This window comes from Eublepharis macularius, chromosome 13 (assembly GCF_028583425.1).
Source record: "Eublepharis macularius isolate TG4126 chromosome 13, MPM_Emac_v1.0, whole genome shotgun sequence".
Taxonomy (NCBI): Eukaryota; Metazoa; Chordata; class Lepidosauria; order Squamata; family Eublepharidae; genus Eublepharis; species Eublepharis macularius.
Genome location: NC_072802.1, coordinates 26,498,660 through 26,521,801, shown reverse-complemented (window position 1 = coordinate 26,521,801; position 23,142 = coordinate 26,498,660). Strand labels below are relative to the sequence as shown.

At 38.4% G+C, this 23,142-nt stretch overlaps 1 protein-coding gene across 1 annotated transcript in view; it reads left to right on the top strand.

The window, feature by feature from the left end:
- DIAPH2 (diaphanous related formin 2) overlaps window positions 1-23,142 on the top strand; it is a 444,699-nt gene that overhangs the window by 85,084 nt on the left and 336,473 nt on the right. Inside the window, exons 11-15 of the mRNA XM_054995941.1 lie at window positions 510-620; window positions 6,482-6,600; window positions 9,897-10,013; window positions 11,302-11,420; window positions 12,649-12,713. Of these exons, the coding sequence (XP_054851916.1) occupies window positions 510-620; window positions 6,482-6,600; window positions 9,897-10,013; window positions 11,302-11,420; window positions 12,649-12,713 (531 nt within the window). The remainder of the gene's footprint in view (window positions 1-509; window positions 621-6,481; window positions 6,601-9,896; window positions 10,014-11,301; window positions 11,421-12,648; window positions 12,714-23,142) is intronic.

The window sequence follows — 23,142 nt, the reverse complement described above, 5'->3', positions numbered from 1 at the left end:
CACTATTGGAAGACTTCACTGTAGCTTGTAGCAATCCAAAGTTGATGCACTTTTCAGGGACGTCCTAATTTCATGTATAACTTACATCATAATTAAAACTTAAATGGTGACGAAATGGCAACGTACTATCGTTATTTGCTGCTTTTACATCCCTTCCTGCCCGAAACTGTTAACTAATAACTTATTTTAAATGTGATTTATTGTTAATCCTTTTACTAAGCCTGTTTCTTTCTAGCACTTATTTTCAGGGTTTGCAGCACCATCGCCAAGTAGCAAAAAAAAAGTCCTCATTTATATCATTTGCTTCATAGAGATGGGACCAAGTGGCGGCTACGTTATTGGAGACCAAGGCTGTGGTTAAATCCTCACTGCCTTCTGATAAAATAATTATTTAGTTGGATTGTGTATTTTCTAGTCTAGGAGGGATTTTTCTGCAATGTTGATTGGCTATATGTGCATTGAGAATGCTGATTCTAATAAGCTTCTTTTATCATAATTTCTAATTACAGGCAGCCTGTATGCAACTCATAAATGCCCTTGTCACTTCTCCTGAAGATCTTGATTTTAGGATACACTTGAGAAATGAATTCTTACGCTGTGGGCTAAAGAAAATATTGCCGGTAAGTTATATGTAGAAATTGCTAATGTACTGAATTCTGTGATTGCTTGCCTTTTTGATTATAAATCTTAGGCAAGTTGTGTATGTTATATGACCAAGTTTGACTTCATGTTTTAATAATCTTTAATAACTGTGAAATGAGAGCAAAACTGAAAGCATTAGAGATGTACAGTAAGGGGAATTCATTTTCATTTATTTGCTAATTGTTGGTTACATTCGGTAGTGTTTAGCATTTATAGGAATTATTTGTATATGCTGGATAAGTTTATAAGGCTCTGGACTTGTGGCATGGGGGAACTTTTAAAAAAATCTCACCTACAGCGCAGACTTTGTCTGAACTCCCCACGTTAAAATAACGTACCAGGTATGAAAAAATAAGGGAGCAAAGCATTTTACCAAAATTATAGATACAGTAAGAGCTTTGTTATCCTGTACTTGATTATCTAGAATGCTCAGTGAACTGGCATCACCCAGAAGACAAGTTCCTCCCCATCACCTACCATATCCATGCATCTTCAGCCATGTGGGTATCCCACTCCTGCTTCTGCACATGGCCAGCTTGATGTGTCTGGCCATTGTTGGGCTTCTAACCACTGGCAGTGCCAACTGATGTTATCCTCAGATGCCTCCTTCTCCCTCAGCCAGCCTTGAGCTGTTGGGAACTAGCTCCGACAGAGGGCCTCCAAACAGCTGGATTGCTTGCCTGCTTGATGTGTAGGATGCCTACATGGCTTGAGGGAAATGCTGTTGTCAGATGTGGGAACTGTCCTCTTGGCATTCCCAACAGAGTGAGGTTTGGTAGTTGCAGATTTCTCTGGGAGGGTGAGTGGGTCAGAGCAATAGGTTTGCGTATCCAGTACATTGATTAACCATGAGTGCTGGGTAATAAAGATTTTTATTGTATTAATAGATAGTTCTCCTGTGCGTACTGTTCAAATGAAAGAAACTCTTTAATCACTTTGTTTTTTTTAAAAAATGTACTACTGCATATTTATATCCTTTCTCCCAATCTCTTGAAGGCATCTATTTAAATTATGGATTTAGTAGGGCTTAACTCTGTTTTGGATAGCACTATTAATCTGGCGTCTGAAAAACAAAGATAAAGTGCTGCTGAATGAGTATATCTGGAGAGGGCAGAGTTTGACAGCTGAAACATTACAACACAATCAACTCCACCTAACTTTTGAAAGGGGGAGGATATTTCTGACAACGATTTTGAAGTGTGGGACAGTTTCTGTTTAGGAGCAGGTTATTCTTCATATACCCTGCTTCACTACTAATCTGCTCTAAGGCGTTCGCAAAGTATTTTGTTATATGGGATGGGGTGTGCGTGCTATTTTAAGAAAAAAGAAATCTCAGAACCAACTGATGGAGCATGATAGTAAATGAACTCCTGAAGTTACTCTGTGAAAATCAGCCCTCTGTTTTGCAAATGTCTCAGTAAAAATCATGCACCATATTCACTGGCAATTTTGTTCCTTGCTTCCTCTTCTCCTTTAATATAAAATAAGAATTATTCAGATGTATCCTACTTTCTAAAGACTTTAGTTTGGTTATTCAGGAGCACCCAAAGCTGTGTAAAGCAGACGCAAAACTGACTTATCACAGGCAAGTGCTCATTGCAGCATTGTTGCATTTTAACATGTGGCCGTAATTTTTCACAACACTCTCCCACAACACTGAACACTTGGCATTTGATCAAGCAAATGCAGTAACTGTAATATGGTGCAGTTGGGAGATCTGAAACTTTATCACCTATTTTTCTTAGAAGCTCTAGTGTGTTAAAATATTATGGCCACAATTCCCTGGTGAATTATTTCACTGTCAAAGCAGGAAATGCATTATTTCTTGATTCACCTGGTATGACCCTCTTGAAGAACTGCTTCAGGCTGGACTTTAACATGGAAGCCAAAATGATTCTGTGTTTATTTCTGTAAACACAGCCTCTGCAGATTGTATTGTTAGACCATGAGTGGTTAACTTCACAGGCCAATTAGTCTTCTAAAAATGGCCACTGTACCTTTGAAAATATTATCTTCAGGGTGCAATGTGTCTGCTTAATGTTTTTTACTCAGTTATAATATATGTATTTGCCACATTTCTGTCAAGTTTCTGCATTGACCTTGAGCTACTCTTACTGTTTTGATTTGAAAATGTTGAGTGGACTAAAATGTTTATCTCAACATTGTATGATGTGACAATACTTTATTGTTTGTAAACTTTTTTTCTCTCAGAGTTTGTTTGGCTGTTGTCTCAATATATAACTGCTTGTTTACTTTCAAAAATGGTGAACCACCATGGCTGAATCCACATTACCTCCGCGCGTCCCGGTGTTGCACTAAATGTTCACTAAACACCGAGAAGTATAGCGTCTTTCAAGCACGATTTCTGTTTAGCGAACATTTAGTGCAACACTGGGACGCGCGGAGGTAATGTGGATTCAGCCCATGTTACCTTAAAAGATGGTGATGCTCCAACAGGCAATAAGGAGAAATTTCTCTTTAGGCCACAGCTGGGAACAAATCTTGTAGCTTTTAGACTAAATAAAGCATGCATTTGTTCATGTTTCTAGCCAAGGCATATTATTGTGACAGAGATAGTACCGGGGGAGGGGGGCATGATTGAAAATATAAATTCATCATTCACTACAGTACTAAAACTTTGGCTAAAATATGTCAAAGTAAATAATCAGTTTTAGCCTATATAATAATCATTGAGTGAAAGATAAGAATTATATTATCTTTCGCAATCCAGTGGGACAGAATAAGCTGGCTTCTATTACATCCTATAGTTTTGAAAGATTATATGTTGAATATGTGGCACAACTCCTTCCCCTTAGTGTTCATTTTCATACCTTTATTGGGTAATATGAAATCCAATCAGGATAACAAATTAATAGTCAAGATTATTTCCTAACCTTTGGCATAATTTAGATTTTAATTTGAATGTTCAGTTAAGGATTCACATTTTAATAAAGGAATATAGAAGTGTAAAGGGGAGGTTGATAGGTTAGTGCGGATAATCACTGGCTTACTCATTTAATAAAGCAGGGAATGAGTAGGTCTGATCAATTACATAGAGATGGTTAGGGACAACTATTGCACAGCCAGCTTTATAGTGGAGCATTGTGACCGAGAGATGTTCACCCTTAATTAAATCTTTTATTATACAGCTGTAGACAGGGCCTTTTGTTTTGTAGACTTCAGATAGCTTCAAATGAGTATAACTTGGCTTTCAATGAAAGTGTAACAGATGTTGAATTAAATCTTTTGTTTAAAAAGCCATAATGTAGTTTAGTAAATATACTCAAGTGCTTCTTAACATAGAACTAAACTGCAGTTCTTAGGAGTTATGATTGGAATTACGTACAATTTTGTGGAGCTGGCAGAATTATATTACTGTCTTCTAAAATGAGACCTAGTTCAGACATCTTGCAAAACTATGGCTTAATTCAGCTAGCTATGGTTAATGTGATTGTCTAAATGTTGGTCACTGCACTAACCATATTAGTTAGGGTCCATGATACTGCTCTCTGAAGCCAGGTGGATCCAAAGATGCTTTCTTACCATAGTTAGTCTTGACTGTTTTGTCTGATTTACAAACATAGATGACATCTTGGCTTGTTCATTCGCAGACCCCAGAGACAAGGCAACAAAACTTGTCTAAGCTAGTCAGGATTTGAGTGATTGTCTGTAAGCTGAATCTTGGTTTTATAAACCTGGTTTCATACATGGTAGTTATCTGAACTGAGCCCAAGAGTTTGGACTATAGATTTTGAGTCCTTTTGATTTAGTTAACTTTTTAGTGGGACCCCTCTCTATCCAATGTTTTTATTAGAAGAAGAGAAGTTCATGATTCTTATATGGATTTCCAGGCTTACCAAAGAAAATCACATACCTTAATTCAATGAATTTTTCTTAACAGGTTTCTGTTTCTATTGTAGGTAGTTGTAAAAGCACCATCTTTGATTTTACAAGATATTTTAAATGATTTATACTTCTCAAAGTTAATGGTTTAATGATTTATGCATAATTATGTTGCGTGAGACAAGTTTGTCTTTCCTGTTTATATTTTTGCATATCTTTTTCTTTCTTGAAAATAAAATGTGACTAAGCAATATTGTTATGTGGATAAATAACTTAAGGGCTTTATATTTATAATATGCAAATCCAATACTACTCATTACTGTGAGTTGTGTTCTATGTGGCTAACTGTGGGATCCGCATTGCTGACATTTTTGTTATAGACACCACGACGGGTCATCCTACTTCTGCTTCTGTAATCATCTTTGAATGTCCTCACTTGTGATTATCGAATGTCTTTTGAAACCTACGAGATAAAAGGGAACATAGTAAAAGAACTTCAAGGTGATATATTAATCCCAACAATCTCTAGTGTGGCATGCTATAAACGATTTGGATTTTTTTTTTTTTACAAAACCAACATTGATGCATGTGCTTTTTTATGTGTTACAGATGATCATTACTGTAGTCATACTTAGGGGGAAAAACAGTTTTATGTAAATTTAGAGATACTATACAAATACGAGGCTTAAAGCTCACAAAGCATATGTTTAAACAATACATATGTTGTTAATTGCTGGAAGTGTTCTATAATCAGAAACAAAAGCTGGTTAAAATTGATTGCCAGACTAAGTGCAAATTCTTAACAGTCAAAAATTTATCCATTGGCCTTTAGGAGGAGGTAATATATCTGTATCACATAGTCAAACCCAATTAGAGTGTTTTTAACCATTATTTTATGTATTCAGCCAGGATGTTAAAGAATGGGACAAACATAGATAATTTTTCTGTTCTTTTATTTGCCAGTAGGTGGTGAGAAGATTCTAATCCATATTAATAAGAAAAGCCTGTTATTATGAATTAATACAGCACAAATGGTTGTAGTTTTGTACATGTGCCTTCAGATTGAGTTGGGGAAGTTGCACATTGCCAGGATCTCCGCTGGAAATTATCAACATTTCCAATAATAGGATCCATCTAGAACAAGTATTTAACATGTGATGGGTTGAGAAATACATTTGTTACAGCCAGGCCAGTTCAGCACATTAAATAACACCAAGACCATTCTGTTAATCAGAAGATCTGTGTTTTGAACCACTGTAATCACATTAGAAATAGGAAAAACTGGGAAAAGATCAACGTAGGGGTGTGTTAATCTTGTAAGATGGTACAGCATAAAAATGACGATGCAGTATGTGAATACTTTGCAACTGAAGATAACACTTTTAACACAGCGATTCAGTGCACGGTTTTTCTGGAATATGCATGAGCAAAATTCCTAATTCTTTAACTGGCATACATTGGAATACACATTTGAGAGTTTGGGAATAGAGTAGAGCAGCAATTTAAATAGAATTTTCAGTACGCCATACTTGGGACTGTTGTGCTTGAATATATCAATGCCAATATATATGTAGTCAATGTTATGAACATGTTTATGGCAAAAATTATGTTGTAACTGCATGAGTCCTTTAGACGTTTTCTCAAATAATAATTTTGTTTGATCAGATTCTTTTCTTTAGTTTAGAAATGTTGTATTCACCAGAGGTAAAAGGTAGATAGACTCTGGGTTTTTGTTGTTGTTGTGCTATGACTTCGGCTATATGTATAAATACCAGAAATTACATAGTCTGGGTGTCTTACAGTGAATTAATGTATCACAATCATATGGGTACAGTAGATGGAAATACAATTATGGTAATATCTATGTTTGAAATTTGGCATAAGATTTTCAACAAGTTATGCTTATTTACATTCTGTGCATAGAAAGTATAGAAGAAAGTTTATTTAATAAGCTAAAATATTTATCTCATTCATAATTTATTTCTTGGAACAACAGGATCTAAAAGAAAAGGAGAATGAAGAGCTTGATATTCAGCTGAAAGTTTTTGATGAAAACAAAGAAGAAGACTTAATTGAATTGGCCCATCGCCTCAATGATATCAAAGTTGAAATGGAATATCCTTTTTAACAATGGCATAATTTCCAGGAGATACTAACGTTAGCAGTAAATTGGGTGGTTCTGAGATCAAGAGATGTTGATGAGAAAGCTTATGGAAGGAGAGAGGAGTTAAAATGGTAAGAAAGATTAAGAACCTTTTGTCAAATGGTAGAATAGTCAAAAGATTTAGCAAACAAAAGTAACTGTTTCATAATCTCATTGTTTAAAGTGTGCATGAGTGAGGATAAACAGATACTTTCATATTCTTTGGCATTGCTATTAAAAACTTGACACAGACCAATTAAGATTGTTGTTAAAATAGTCTACAACTTTTATTGAAACTTTCTTTTATTGGAACAACTAGAGGCAGTTGAAACAGATGTTTACTGTTAATTTAGATGCTGTAGGACAATGCTTCCTAATCTTTTTTCCGGGGAAGAATCTCTAAATTAAAATTTCAAACTCTGAGGGACTCCTGCATATGAATACAGGCCAGAAGATGTTGTTGGCAGAGAGTGCAATCGACTAGCATTAGCTCACGGTCCGTAATTTGGGATTAAAGTTCTTCATTTGCATGCTGAAGGTCCCAGGTTCAATCCCCAGCATTTCTATCTGAAAGGGAGTAGTAGCTGCTGTTTCTGCTGCCAGTCAAAGAAGACAGTGCTCACTTAGAAAGATCAGTATGGCAGCTTCGTGCGATCACATTTGTTTACTTCACTGTTAACCCACCTTTCTCTCTGAAATTCAAATTGTGATTAGAAAATTTCTTTAAAAAATCAATCAGCACGTGTGTGCAGTATATGTCATCAAGTCACTTCTGACTTATGGTGACCCTATGAATTAATAACTTCCCAAACATCCAGCATAAGGTGTCTTGTAAACTTTGCAGGAAGACTAGAAATATGGGGCAGTGGACTGTCTCTAACGAATGGCATACAGTTATGCAGAAAGTGAATTACAAAAGTAAAAGACAATGGAGTAAAAGCAAGGTTAGAAAACCCCTCTCTGCCATTGAAGCTCACTGGGTGACCGTGGGCCAGTCACACACTCTCAGTTACTGTGAGGATAAGCTGGAAGAGAAGAGAATGATGTAAACTGATTTGGATCCCCATCGGGAGAAAGGCAGGATATAAATGAAGTAAATAAAAATAAAGAACATTACAGGAGGCTACAAGTCTCTTTGTGAGGGTAGGAGATGTGTGTCCTACCAAGTAACTTTTTTCTCTTGGGATTAAGGGTAACATGAAAGTCCTAGACTCTCATGGCAGCTGGATGAAGCCTGAAGCCAGGCAGACTAAAACATTTCTGACTCAGTTCTCATAACTTTCCTTGGCAGAGTCAGCCCTACAGTGAGACCCTTTCACTGGAAAGAGCAATCTAGTATGAGAAGGAAAGAGAGGCAAGATGGTCAGAAGGATTTAGCGACTGGGGCTGTAAATCTTAAGAACACTTTCTTGGGAATAAGCCCAACCTAAATGCAACAGTTCCTATTATTGAGGAGACTTGCTTAGGATTGCCCCCCCCCAATTCGGAATGAAGAGACAGACACAATGGCTTGGGTATAAATCTGGGCCATTTATTGACCAGCATTAAACTTAATAACGGCAAGGGCATCACTAGTGGTACAGGTCAGGACCAAGGGATCACCCTGGACCACCTCCTCGACTTATCTGGACGAGTCACCCACTGCCTCAGGTGCGAGCCATCCATGTGCATGGTTCTAACCAAGCCGGCCAGGCGAATGTTCTCCCCCTTAAAGCTGCAAGCACCCCAAGCCATGGAGCCTGAGGGAAGGACTTGTACAGGGGGTCCCACATGCAGTTCTGTCGGAGCCCTACAGAGGCAGAGCCACCTTTTATAGGGCTGGGCCCCGCCTCCCAAAGACCTGGAGGCCCAGGAATGCAGGGCTGCCTCTCCCTCTGCACGGTGAGGCAAAAGCGGCCCCCGGGACAAGCATATTTAATGTGCAGCTAGGTGTGCAGTATTCTCTGTATTCTGTATGAATGAAAATCCCAGTAGGTTTGGCTATTAGTACAAATTGCTCTTGGATTGCAAAGGAGTACAGCTTATCTGCAGCAAAGGGCTCCCCAGCCAGTGCTGACTGCTGCTGTGCAATCCTTCCCAGTAGCCATTGCATGCTGCTGCTTGTGCGGAATTCAGTGAAGGCAAGAATGTGAGAGCAAGAAGGAGGGAGGGAGACTGGCTGCTGAGGAGAAGAGCAGTGGCAGAGAGGGATTCTCATGGAACACCTGAGGGCTTCTGACAGAACCCCAGGGTTCCACAGAACCCCAGTTGGGAAACACTGATTTAGAATATAGGGTTGGGTGTTTCTATTTAAGTTGTTTATTTTTTAAAGGTACTAAAGCACAAGGAGACTATAAGACTTGGCTACTTCAAATGAGTATGTGAAATATTTCAAATGAGTACGTAGAAACTACAACTGGCATTTTTCCTTGCCATTTAAAATAATTACTACCAATAAAGATGGAATCGTTCCACTGCACACTGTTTGTATTGCTTATGTTTGCATTCTTAGGCCTTTATTTTTAATCCTTTGAAACATTTAGTGACACTATCATTGTTCTACAAAGATATTGACTTCTGGGAGAGCCCAGTAAATCTCTGTTAACACAGGAAATGATGAAGCGAGAGAGTGGATCAATCTAGCCATGATTTTGAAGACGTGTTTCTAGCTGTCTTAGAGATAACTTTGTTTATTCTCCAGTACTAAATACTGCACAAAACCAAAAATTATTCATAATAAACAATAATATCATAATTCTGAATCTGAGGTGGGGGGAACAACAAAGATTGAAACCAGATATTATAAGGGGTATTTTTCTGCAGATCTGAGACACCCCTTGAAGTTTTGGAAAAAATATAAAATCTCTCTAATATTTTAATAACAATACCAAGATCTCAAAACACTACGTCATGAGATCTCAGCTGCCTTTTTTTTTAAAGAGGAGGAAGCACTGCCCAACACCATGTGACCTGGTCAAGTGTGGAACAGGAAGACATGAACCAGGCATGCACGCAGGTTGCTAAGGAATAGTGTGAGCTGCTGCAGGCAGGTGAGGAGAAGGCCAGACGAGGAGAAGGTGGGGTCTGTCACCTCTTGCCTCCATATGAGCCAGGCAGGTGGAAATGTCAGCACTGGAAGCAGGCGGGGGGAGGAGGGAACCCACTCCACTGCAGCAAGCACCATACAAGCAGAAGAAATTATTTGGATTCTGGCCCTCAAAATGCAGAGAAACCTCTTCCTATAAACAGTTCCTGATATTTTTTGTTATTTCCTTGACAATCCTTGAACTGATGTGAATGAAGTCTACCACCTATTATATAACATGTTGAAAGAAACAGCATCTGAAAATTATTTCTTATCCGTTTTGCAACACTTTCTACTCATCAGGAATGATTATTATGTCCGGTAAGTCAGTTATACCTTCAAATATGAACAAAATATGTTTGCAGTTGCTTGAAGACATATTTTTGTGGCTTTTGATCATCCATACTCCAGCATATGGAATGTTAGCATGTCAAGGAAAAGATTTCTAGCTGTTTTTGAAGGGGAAGTGGTGTATGAAGATGGTACTGTGTACTGTTTCTGAATGTTGAAGTCTTTCAGTTTAAAATACTAATGTATATTTTTGAAACACTTTTCACCCCAAGAAATAATATAGCAATAAAGCACCTAATATACTAATTTTCAACACATCTTATAGGGTTGCCATTTCTTGGTTGGGAAATTCCTGGTGATTTGGGAGTGGAGCCTGAGCAAGGTGGGATTTGGGTAGGGAACTAAACAGGGTAAAATGACATAGAGTCCTCCTTCCAAAGCAGCCGTTTTCTTTAGGGGAACTAATCTCTGCAGCATGGAGATCAGTTGTAATTCTGAGGGTTCCCTAGGCCCCATCTGGAGGTTGGCAACCCTGTCTCCTCAAGTGATGCTAAATATATATTTCTTTTAACCAAGACTTTAAATTAAGGGGTTGATCTTTTAAAAAAGTTTTTGCAGTTGGCTTGTAGCCTGAGAAATGTTTTAAGAAAGTCTTTTAAAGCTTCATTATGTTATTTTTATACTCTTGCTGAGTTTTTAATGCCATTTTTAATGTCAATTACATGAACGATTTATGTTTTTATTATGTTTTATTTTGTGACCTGCCTCAGGCAGGTTCTATGGAGAAGGTGTTGGAATAATAAAAAAAAAAGTCTAGGAAGTATCATTGGGGAAGCTGCTAATATAATCAAAGTTAAAGGGGGCAATTTATGAACTGAACAACTGCTTAATAGTAGCTTTTACATTTGATTTGTAGCCTTAGGTGATGGTCCAGTGGATTTAAACAACTTCAGTACAAATCTTTTCCCCTCAGAATTATGGTGAATATGAAGTCTGCACTTACCACCTTATTGGATATCCAGTTTTCTCTTTCTGCATGCTGCAAATTTTTAATATTCTGGTGTTCAAATAACTGTATTACATGAAAGAGCAGGTTGAATGAAGCTCTGGGAAGCATACATAGACTTCCTGTTCCCAAGAGTACGCTGCTGGAACCCATGCATTGAAAGCAAAAATTGAGGAATTCCCTGTGTTCAAGTGTTAAGAGACCTCCCAAGTATCCCTTGTTAAAATAGGTTAAAATGTTGCATCTGATGTGGAATTTCTTAATTATTAAGATGAAATAATTGGAGATTTTGTCTGTGTATTTTGCCATCAGCCCACAGTATTACAAGATAATAGAAGAATGTATTTCACAGATAGTGTTGCACTGTAGTGGTATGGATCCTGATTTCAAGTGCAGAGGAAGGTTAGATGTGGACTTCACCCACCTTGTAGGTAAGTGCAATTTAGTACTACATAGCTGTGAATTAAAAGTTTCTCACCAATGAACTGTTTGCCAACCTGTCAAAATTTAAGTCAGTTTAAGTTCTACTGATTTCACTGGAAGGCAGTCAGGCAAGCATATAAGTCTCATATTGAATACAGTGGGCCATTGAAGTGGGCTTAACCAGAGGTCATTTCGTAGAAAAAGAGCTGGAGGACTCATTAGTATAACTCATTAACATATGCCACGCCCCTTGCCATCACCGGAAGTGTGTCATTAGCATAAATGATTTGCGTATGACACACCCCCTGACATCACCGATCCTGGTTGTTTTTGACCCAATCCTGGCCATTCAGGGCTGAAATTGGGCCCAAAACGGCAAAAAAAGGGCTGAAAATGGCCGAAAAGGGGCCCCAAATGGATAGGATTTGGCCACTGCTGAGTGGGAGAGTGATCCACCATCCGTGGCCCGATCTGGGCCGTTTCAGCCCCAATCCAGGCTGAAACAGGTCCAAAATGGACAAGAGGTGGGCGGGGCCACCTGACATGTGACCTCTTTGGGGAACTGCTGGAACTGCGTTCCTGCGCGTTCCCCCTTGAAATGAGCCCTGGTCTTAACTAGTGGGGAAACAACAAAGATGGACATTTATTTTGTACCAAGTTGTTCTTGAGTACCAGTGGGGTGTAGTCGTTAAAATGCTGGACTAGGACTGGGACACAGGTTGAATCCCCCATCCCCTTGCACCATGGAAACTTGCTGAGTGTCCTTGGGCCAGTCATTCTCAGTCTAACTGACCTCAAAGGGTTTGTTGTTGAGAAGATAAAATGAAGGACAGGAAAATGATGTTGTAAGCACTTTGGATCTTCACTGGGGAGAAAAGTGGGGTATAAATATCTAAATAAACATACAAAATATTGAAAAAACTGCTAAGATCAGCATGGTTTTCCTAACAAATAACTCTGGTTCATCAGAATTTGAACTATACAAATATCTTGTTTAATAAAATACCTCCTTGAACAAGTCTCTAATACAGTCAAGAAATGTTTCTAACCAGAAAGCATCTAGTGGGAATTCAGACTGGTTGTTGTAGAAGTTGAACGTTGAAAGATGAAACATTTCAAAATATTTTCTTAAGCTCAGAAGAAAGGTTTGCTGTGTATAACTCATGAACATATTTCATATGTATTTGCCCTTTAATGTGGGTTTCAAGTTGGTTCGTGTGATCTGAATCCTTTTAGATAGCTGTGTGGACAAAGCAAAGGTAGAAGAAAGTGAGCAAAAAGCGATGGAATTTTCCAAAAAGGTAAGTAGAACCTAATCCTTTGATTATTTTTCCTTTTCAGACATTGGTCATTGATTCTCTTTCATGTTCAATAATAGTGAGTGTGTTTTTAATCCACACACCTATGCCAAAGGTTAATATGCCATGCCTATATATTTTCACGGAAATTCAATAATTCTAGAGACATTTTATCAACTTCAAGAAAATTATTTTACGTTGTGCAAATACTGACTGCGGAGGAAGTAAAGTTCCATGTTTTATCTCCTAATATATCAGAAATTGGTATTTAAATATTTGTGACTGTTATGTGTTAATTGTGTTCTGTGTAAGTAACAAAAAAAAAATTGGAAAACATCCTTCATTATGTTCAGATTTTACTTCTTCAGTATGTAGCTCCTTTGAAGTTTTGAAACAATTTTCCTGGCCTTATTAGTTTAAGCCCACATAGGTAACTCTCTTGTGAAAGTAATAACTGCAGATCTGAGGTGTTATATGTTGGGGTCAATATATTTGACCTGTAGTAAGTTACAATTAAGAGCTCCATGGTGCAGAGTGGTAAGTGGCAGTACTGCAGCCCAAGCTCTGCTCATGACCTGAGTTCGATCCTGGTGGAAGCTGGGTTCAGGTAGCCGGCTCAAGGTTGACTCAGCCTTCCATCCTTCCGAGGTTAGTAAAATGAGTACCCAGTTTCCTGGGGGTAAAGTGTAGATGACTGGGGAAGGCAATGACAAACCACCCCATAAAAAAGTCTGCCAAGGCTTCCGGTTTGGGATTTATGGAGGTCTAACGCAGCTCCATTTGCGGAGCTGACCGGACTGCCGTTTTAAGCGGCCGGCGGGGTGAAAATAGCCCGCGGCCGACTGCTCTCAGGCGGAGAGCAGGCAAAGAACGCTCGATACCCTAGGGCGCGTTGATCTCGGACGAGGGGGGGCTCTACACAACGGGCCCCCTCCCGATCCTTGAGGTCCCACCCTGAGACGGGTCGGCTACAATCTCTGCGGCAGTTTTGGGGCCAACTCGGCTGGCATAAGATCTACATACCCAAGCTTCGATTGGGGGAAGAAGTGGAAAGGAGAATCTGAAATCGAAACAGCGATTACAACCCGAGAAAAGTGAAGGGAAGGTAAAGATCACTATCTTCCGATACGGGACAGATTGATAAAACCAGAGAGGAAAAAAAAGTAGACTTTTAAACTGCAACAGACTAGTGAAAAGGAGGGGAAGCTTCGGCAGGAGTTGTATTAGAAAAGAGACTAAGTTTAAAGAAGTTATTAAAGAAATCGGACTATTGTTTTGAATACCTGTGGCTTTGGAGCTGTGAGAAAAAGACACCATCGCGAGATCTGCTGTGGGAAGACGGGAGACAGGAAGTGCGTAACGGCAATAGAGTGGCTGGAGAGAAGCGGCCCTGGCTGGAGGGCAGGAAGAAGGGAATCGCCATCTTTGAGAGGGGAAGGGCCGCGGCCTCAGCGGAAAAGGAAGTAGGCCATATTGGATTATAAAATCATAGAGAGACCATAGAGAAAAGACGCCCGACATTTTGGACCCTTTAAAATTAATTAATGCAGGAAGACCGGGACATTTGAAATAAAAAAGGTACTAAATTTAACGCCACGGAGTTAAGGAAGAGAGCGGACTCGTGGGAGCGAGCTAAAGCAAGCCCCACGATGTCGAAGAAAGAGTGGCAATCGGCAATAGAAAACCTGGATAAAAAACTTTTGGAGGTGATTAAAGAATTTAAAGACATGAAATTGGAGCTGATTAAAGAGGTTAAACAGACAGTAAAATCGGAGCTGTCAGAAGTAAAATCGGAGTTGTCAGAAGTGAAGAAAGGTATGGAAACAATACAAAGTGAATTACAAGGGACGCAGCAGAGAGTCAAAACAGTAGAAGGAGCGATGGAGAACCTAGCAGATACGCAACAAACAGAGATGAGGCTGATGAGGGGAAGGATGGCGGTTGCGGAAAGCAGACATATGGAGAAGCAGCTCAGATTTCGCGGCCTGCCGGAAGTGGAAGGAAAGACAGCGCAAGAACAGATGACGGAGGTGTTAGCTGAATACCTGGGGAAGGAGGAGGAGGATGTTGCGGCTATCCTAGATGTGGCATATCGTGTGAATTCGAGAATTGCAACCCAGAGGAAACTACCAAGAGACGTGATTGTACAATTTACAACAAGAAACATGAAAGAGAAGATTGTGACTAAACAGTTTCAAGATCCATTGGAGATCGATGGCAAGACAATTATCATAATGAAGGAACTGCCCAGATCAGTGTTACTAGATCGGAAAAAATATAAAGGGCTAATCCAGATGCTGAAGGACATGAAAATCAGGTACAGATGGGAGCTCCCAGAGGGTTTGTCCTTCGAATTTGGAGGTGCTAAAAAGCGTATCAGATCTGAGCGGGAGATGGAGCGATTTATAAGGGACAATGAAAAAGACTTACCAACAAGATTATGAATATGGAGTGTAAAGTATTATCTTGGAATGTAAATGGACTAAATTCACCGAATAAGAGAAAAAATATTTTTCACTGGCTATTAAAACAAAAATGTGACATTGTTTGTTTGCAAGAGACTCATATTCGAAAACAGGATGTAAAATATCTAAAACTGGGAAAATTGGGCAAAGACTTTGTAGCGGCCTCAAGTAAAAAAAAAAGAGGAGTGGTGTTGTATGTAAAAGAGGAGCTACAACCAAAATTTATAATGAAAGATGTGGAAGCCAGATTTGTAGCAGTGGAATGTACTTGGAATTTAAAGAGTGTTGGTAGTCGGAATCTATGCACCCAACGGCGCAAAAGAGAGCTTCTTTGAGGATTTGAGGAAGCATTTAGATGATCTTTCATATGACCAAATAATACTTGCTGGAGACTTCAATGGAGTGACAGACTTGGAACTGGATAAAAAGACTACAATGACACAAAAGAAAAGAGGACTATTACCAAAGCTCTTTTTTGAGTTGATTCAACAAGAGACTCTTGAAGATGTATGGAGGAGAGAATATCCTAAAAGTAGGCAGTTTACTTTTTATTCTGCAAGGCATTCCACGTTATCAAGAATTGACATGATCTGGGCCTCAAAAGATTTGGCATTATGGACTAAAGATGTAGAAATAATGCCGATGGTAGGCTCAGATCATAACCCAATTATGTGGAAGCTGGGGAAAAGGAGGAAAAGGAAAGCATGGAGAATAAATGAGGATTTGTTACAGGAAAAAGAGAATATGGAAATATTGAGAAGAGAGACAAAGTTTTTCATTCAATACAACGTGAATAAAGAAGTACCAACTGATAAAGTTTGGGATGCTTATAAGGCGGTTATAAGGGGCATACTAATGGACTTAAATGGCAGAGCAAGAAAGAAGAAAGAGGAGAAGAGACAAGAGATTGAGGAGAAAATAAAAACTAAGGAAATACAGTTAAAAAAGAGACCAGGGAAAAAGAAATTATACCAGGAAATTAAAATATTGCAAGAACAGCTAACAGCAATGAGTAATAAAGAATTGGAGTGGAATCTCAAAAGGCTGAATCAGAAAGTGTTTGAGGGTGCAAATAAACCTGGGAAGTACCTGGCATGGCAACTGAAGAAAAGAAGGGAAAAGAAAACAATAAATAAATTTGTGAAGATGACAAAATGTATTTGGAACAGAATACCATTAGTAGAGCCTTTTATAAATTCTACGCTAAACTGTATAATAAGAAAGAAGTAAATAAAGACTCAATAGCGTCATATTTGGAGAAAATGATACTTCCAGAAATCTTGGACGCTTGGAGAAATAAACTGAACAGTGAAGTAACGGATGAGGAAATAAGTAAGGCAATACAATCTGCAAATCTAGGAAAGGCGCCAGGGCCAGACGGACTTACAGCTAAATTTTACAAGACTATGGCCAATGAGCTGGCACCATTCCTAAAGGAGGTGATCAATGGAGTTTTAAGGGACCAAAGGATTCCAGACACTTGGTCTGAAGCGAACATATCATTGATCCCAAAAGAGGGCCAAGACTTGACTAATGTGAAAAATTACAGACCTATATCGTTACTCAACAATGACTATAAAATCTTTGCGAAGATACTGGCGGAGAGACTGAAGGGCTGGCTTTCGGAAGTTATAGAGGAGGAGCAAGCAGGCTTTCTGCCAGACAGACAAATAAGAGACAATTTAAGGACAGTGATTGATGCTATTGAATACTATGATAAGCGTTGTGATAAAGAGGTTGGTTTCTTCTTTGTTGACGCTGAAAAGGCATTTGACAACTTAAACTGGGACTTTATGTTTGCCACTATGGAAAAGCTACAATTAGGAGAAAGATTCATCAGAGCAATTAAGGAAATTTATAGAGACCAGACTGCAGCAATTGTGTTAAATGATGAACTGACCAAGAAATTGACTATAAGCAAAGGAACAAGACAAGGTTGCCCATTGTCTCCACTGTTGTTCATTTTAGTATTGGAGATTCTGATGATACAAATATGACAAGACGAGGAAATTCGAGGAATAAAAATAAAGGACTATTCATACAAGGTCAGAGCATTTGCGGATGACGTAATGTTAATTGTAGAGGACCCACTGGAGAACATGCCAAAAGTGATAGATAAGATCAAGGAGTTTGGAGACTTGGCAGGTTTCTTCATTAACAAAAAGAAGTCAAAGATACTATGCAAAAACATGACTAAGCAGAAACAACAATTGTTAATGGAAAGAACGGATTGTGAAGTAACAAGTAAGGTGAAATATTTGGGAATTGAACTGACTGCAAAGAATATAGATTTGTTCAAGAATAATTATGAAAAATTGTGGATTCAGATTGAGAGAGACTTGATTAAATGGAATAGGCTCAATCTGTCACGGTTGGGTAGGATTGCAGCGGTTAAGATGAATGTGTTACCAAGAGTGATGTTTTTGCTACAGACAATACCAATCATCAGAGACTCTAAACAATTTGAAAAATGGCAGAGGAAAATATCAGATTTTGTATGGGCAGGCAAGAAGCCTCGAGTGAAAATGAAAGTTTTACAAGATGCAAAGGAAAGAGGCGGAATGCAACTGCCCAACCTGAGACTTTATCATGATGCAATCTGCCTAGTTTGGCTGAAAGAGTGGATGACATTAAAGAACAAGAAACTATTAGCCCTAGAGGAATATAAAAAAATATTTGGATGGCATGCATACCTATGGCATGACAAAGTAAAGGTCAACTCGATGTTCCTGCACCATTTTGTACGGAGAAGTCTATACACAATCTGGAAGAAGTACAGAATTTACCTACAAGAAGGAACTCCTTGGTGGGTGGTTCCATATGAGGTGATAGACCCGAGAGCTGTTGACAACGAACGACAATGTTTGACATACAAAGAAATAACTAAAATAGAAGCATCTAAACTTAGAATAAAGACGCAAGAGGAACTATCACCGAACTACGATTGGTTCCAGTATAGACAGATCAGAGATTTGTATAACTCGGACTCTGTAAAGGGAGGTATACGAACAGAGAACTCGGAACTAGAGCAGACCCTTTTTAAAGAGGACAAGAAAAGAATATCCAAGGTATACCAAGTACTGTTGAAATGGTATACTGAGGATGAGATAGTTAAAACACAAATGGTGAAATGGGCTATAAATTTTAATAAAGAGATAACAATGGAGGCATGGGAATACTTGTGGAAGACTACAATGAAGACAACGACATGTACAAATATTAAAGAGAATATTTACAAAATGATCTATCGTTGGTACATGACACCAAAGAAGATTGCGCTAGGGAACTTGAACACTTCTAATAAATGCTGGAAATGTAGGAAGCATGAGGGCTCCCTCTATCATATGTGGTGGTCGTGTGATGTAGCTAGGCAGTACTGGGGGGAAATAATAAGAGAAATGAGTGAAATTTTACAATTTCAAATAAATAAGAACCCAGAACTCCTGCTACTAAACTTGGGAATGGAGGGAATTCCAGCCCATCATAGGACGTTGATATTTTATATGACAGCAGCAGCTAGACTTTTGTATGCGCAAAAATGGAAAGTACAAGAAGTGCCAACTATTGAAGATTGGACCTACAAATTGCTGTACATGGCAGAAATGGACAAGATGACAAGAAAACTGAGAAATCTGGACTCAGGGCAGTTTAACACAGATTGGGAGAAGCTGAAACAATATCTGGAAAAGAAATGGGAGGTGGGAGGAAAACTGTGGCAGTTTGAGAACTACTGAAGTATAATAAAATGTAGAGGGGGGTGACTTTACCGGGGGAGGAAGAGATAAATGTGAATTTATAAGCAGTTAGATTAACAGATTGATATATATATAGATATATATAGGTTAATAGATAGAATATTGATAGAAAATAATTAATGATAAGGTTTAAATATAAGGATTGAGTAACCAACAATATTTTCTTTCTTTGATAAGATTTGTATAATGCACCAAACTGAATGTACAGAAGAGTCAAATTGATTGACTATGTGATGAGCTATATAGAATTACCATAAAAAGATACAATGAGTAATTTATAGAGAATAAGTCAAATTGTTTGATTTAAATGTAAGATTTTTATGGTTTATGATATATAGGTTTATGATATATAGAAATATTTAAAACCGGAAAATGGGATAAATTGTTTATCCAAGATGGAAACAAAGACTTACAGTTTGGGTATATAACAAGAAAAGTAGTTAAGGATGTACTGCTTAGTATAATGGAGAATGTATATTTGTTTTAGATAGAGGAATTTAATAGAAGTAAGGGAAAAGGGACAAAGGGTGGGAAAGCTGTTGGAAGTCAGCAAAAGGGGGGGAAAGGGAGGGGGTTAGAAATGAAAAATTTGGGGAAAATTGAATGTAATGTAAAAATAACGGATTCTTACCCAATAAAAAAAATTTTCAAAAAAAAAAAAGTCTGCCAAGAAAATGTCATGATGCAACGTCCCCCCATGGATCAGTAATGACTCGGTGCTTGCAAAGCACCTTTACCTTTTAAGTTATAATTAATTTGAGTCAGGCCTGTGTACTAAATTGAAATGTAGATGGTAATTTGTCATTCTCCAGCATATTTTACTACTCATATCATTCATATGTAATTCTGACAGCAATGAGCTGGCTTCTCTGTTAATTCAATTTTATCTTGACTACACTGTCTGCACATTTGACGTAAGTTCTAAGTAAACAAGCACACTGATGAATTTCTTAACATTAATAGTGCTGCAAGATACAGTGCATGTATTGGCTATAATCTATCATGTGTGCATAAGTCCACTGAAATCTGTCTAAATTTATCAGATTTGATTATTGGAAATTACTGGAAATATAGCTGTCTTTAACCCCTTTAAAGTTATATGAGCTACAACTCTTCATTAATGTATCCTGATATTGCTGCTCTTACTAAAGGCATGCTGATATGCTAGAGGCTGTTGTTGCGTTCAAACCTGGCAACTTGAAATGGTAGTGCAACTCTAAAATGAATATAATGCAGAAACAACTCTTGCTAGAAATGGAATGTTCCTAGACCTAGGAGAATGTTCTGCTATTATTGCATAAGAATCCAAAGCTGACTGAATATATTTTACCATTATATTCAATTATATAAAGTGTACATTTCTGTAACGGCAACATGTATTTATTTATTCATTGAGCTTTGGATTTTTATAGACATTTTAATAACGTTTTAATGTTGAGAGGGTTACAGTATGCGTTTCCTTTAACAGTTTGGAAAAAAAAGATGTTAGAAAGATAGTTCTTGTTGCAGGTGTTGGGAAAGGATAGGGAGAGGGAAGGAAAAATTTGGATTGTATTGAACAACATAAACCACTCTGAGGACTTCATGGTTAAAAATCTAATAAATACAAATTATGTTAAGTGGATTTACAGTTTGAATTACATGGAAGTAATATTTGTAAGTAAAAGTTCAAAGTAGAAAGTTTATTTTGTTCCTTTATTTGGAAAAATGCACATCCTGCCTTTCTATTCTTGTTTTAAAAAATCCAGGGTAGTTTACAGTAATCTGAAGAAATGCTCTAATTACATTAATTATACCTATACACATAGAACATTGAAACAACTTAATAAGAACAAATAAAAATATTGCTAGTTGGAAAAGCAGTACCACAAGCCTCTGGCAACGAGCAGTATATAAAAGAGGATGGGGGGGGGGAGGGCATGGATTTGGGAGTTATTTTATTTTGATTTTAACTGTTAAGTGTTTTTAATCTATTATTGTAAGATGTCTTGAACCACAGGGAAAGGCGAGATAAAATGTTTGGATATAAACAAACAAATAAAAGATTTAAAATTATTTTGGAGATATCTGGTATCCGACCTCCATAGGTTTTAGAGGAAGAAGCATCGCTTTGGCAGCTCCCGTATCTATTTTTGAAAGAGAAAACATGATCAAAAAGGAATTGGGAAAAGCACCAGGACTGGATGGCTATGTGCAGATCCATATAAGCAGAATCAATTCCAGTATTGTATAATCTGATTGGCAAAATAAGAGAAGGGACAAAATTTCCCCTTACAATGTACAACATAAATATCTCACTTAGAGGTAAAATGTGAATTTTAAAGCATCACTGGAAATCGTCTTGGTTCCTGTCATTCTACTCTTTTGCACCCTTTAGAAGTAGGCATTGTGGCTTGAAGGTGCAAGGTTGGATGACGTTACCATATTGACAACGCACCCCAAATCACTGGATGATCTCCTCCAGTAGTTCCATGTAGATATTAAGCAGAATAGGAGACAGGATAGAATCCTGAGGCTCGTCATAGGTTAGTGGTTGAGAGATGGAGCAGCAGCCTCCCAGCATCACTTTCTGATCCATGTGGAGCCACTTCCCCTTTGGCTGAGTGATGTATGGATACCGGACTAGGACCTAGGAGACTCAGGTTCAAATCCCCACTTCTGCCATGAAAACTTGTTGGGTGACCTTGGGAGAGTCTCAGCCTAACTGACCACACAGGGTTGTTGTGAGGATAAAATGGAGGCGAGCAGAGCATTGTAAGCTGCTTTGGGTCACCTGTGAGGAGAAAAGTGGAATATAAAAGTAATACATAAATATGGACAGTCTGTGAGAGGTGATTTCAGTTCCATTGCCAGCTGCCATTTTTGAAAGGAATTGAGATAATTTCTTTCATCCATAAATAGCTGAAGTGCCACTGCATTCTCAATCACTTTTCTCTCAGAAGCTGATAATTTCTCTGTCCTAATCCTGCAGTTTGTTGGCGCCCCCACCCCCCCGGTTCTCAGGCTGTGAGCAACCAAGACACTAGGGTTTCTGTGTGTGTTAGAAGGTCTGAACCTGCTTTGGGGAACCCAACCCCCCCTCTTTTCTACCCTTCCTGTAGACTGCCACCAATCAGACGCTTGTGTGTACCCCCAAACTTCTCAAGTGGTCTGATTCACTGGAAGTAGGGTTTCAGTGAGTATATACGTATTCAGGAACAATTCACTCTCCTCCCAGTCCCAGCAAATCTGTTCATCCCAGCCAGGTATTTGGTATCTCTGCAAAAAGGTTTAACATCAGTCTGCAATCTTTACAAGAGAAAAGATCTTTATTACTAAATAAACACTCTCTACAGACTAATAACACAGAGTATTGGGGATAGGTATAGGGCAAGCAGAACATAGTACAGGTAATACAAAGAACTAGGAGAATAAATGTTTTTCTTTAAAAATAAATCCTGTTACATTGAATTACCATGGCATTCCTCTCCGAGTAATGGATGCAAGCCAGCATGTACAATGCACAAAAGGAATGCTTCAGCATTTGTATGGACTTTCCTCTGTTCTTCTAGACTCAGTGCAGGTACCCTGTGTAAGCGGAACATTTAACTCTTTCCTCTCCAGTAGGGAGAGATTCTGTGTGACCAATCTGGTGCTGGTTGGCTGAGTTACACCCTTCCTGCCTTTGATCAGTGAGGCCATGCCATGCACTCCTAGTTTATTGGTCTGCAGCCCAGGATATTAACAGCTTAGCAAATGGTTCCCAGCCCGCTCTTCCTTCCAAGTATCACCATAAATTGGTGTGCTTCCTTTAATGAGGATTTTGTTGTCTGGTTCCCATAAAAAGGTTTAATTCCTCTGAGGCTTATGGCACTCCTGTAAAAAGGCTTGTGTGTTATTCAGGGCATCCTATATCCCCTTGGCAGAACATACTCAATTTTTAAGGATAAAGGGGTAGCTTCTTTATAAATGCATTCAATACAGCCATAGGTGAAGATTCTTCTATTAAGGAAGCATTCATAACACTGGTGATCTATGAAGTCAGTCTTTCTCTGACAGGTTTCACTAGCTAACATGGGCAAGGGTCAAGCAAGCAGGTGGTAGGCCTTGTATGTTTAAATATACTGTTCACATTCTCTGGTTGAACTAAATGAAATGTATGAACCTAATAAGCAGAAGCCTCAATTACATAATTGAAAGTTCCAGTATATGAGCAACGAAAGATTATATTTG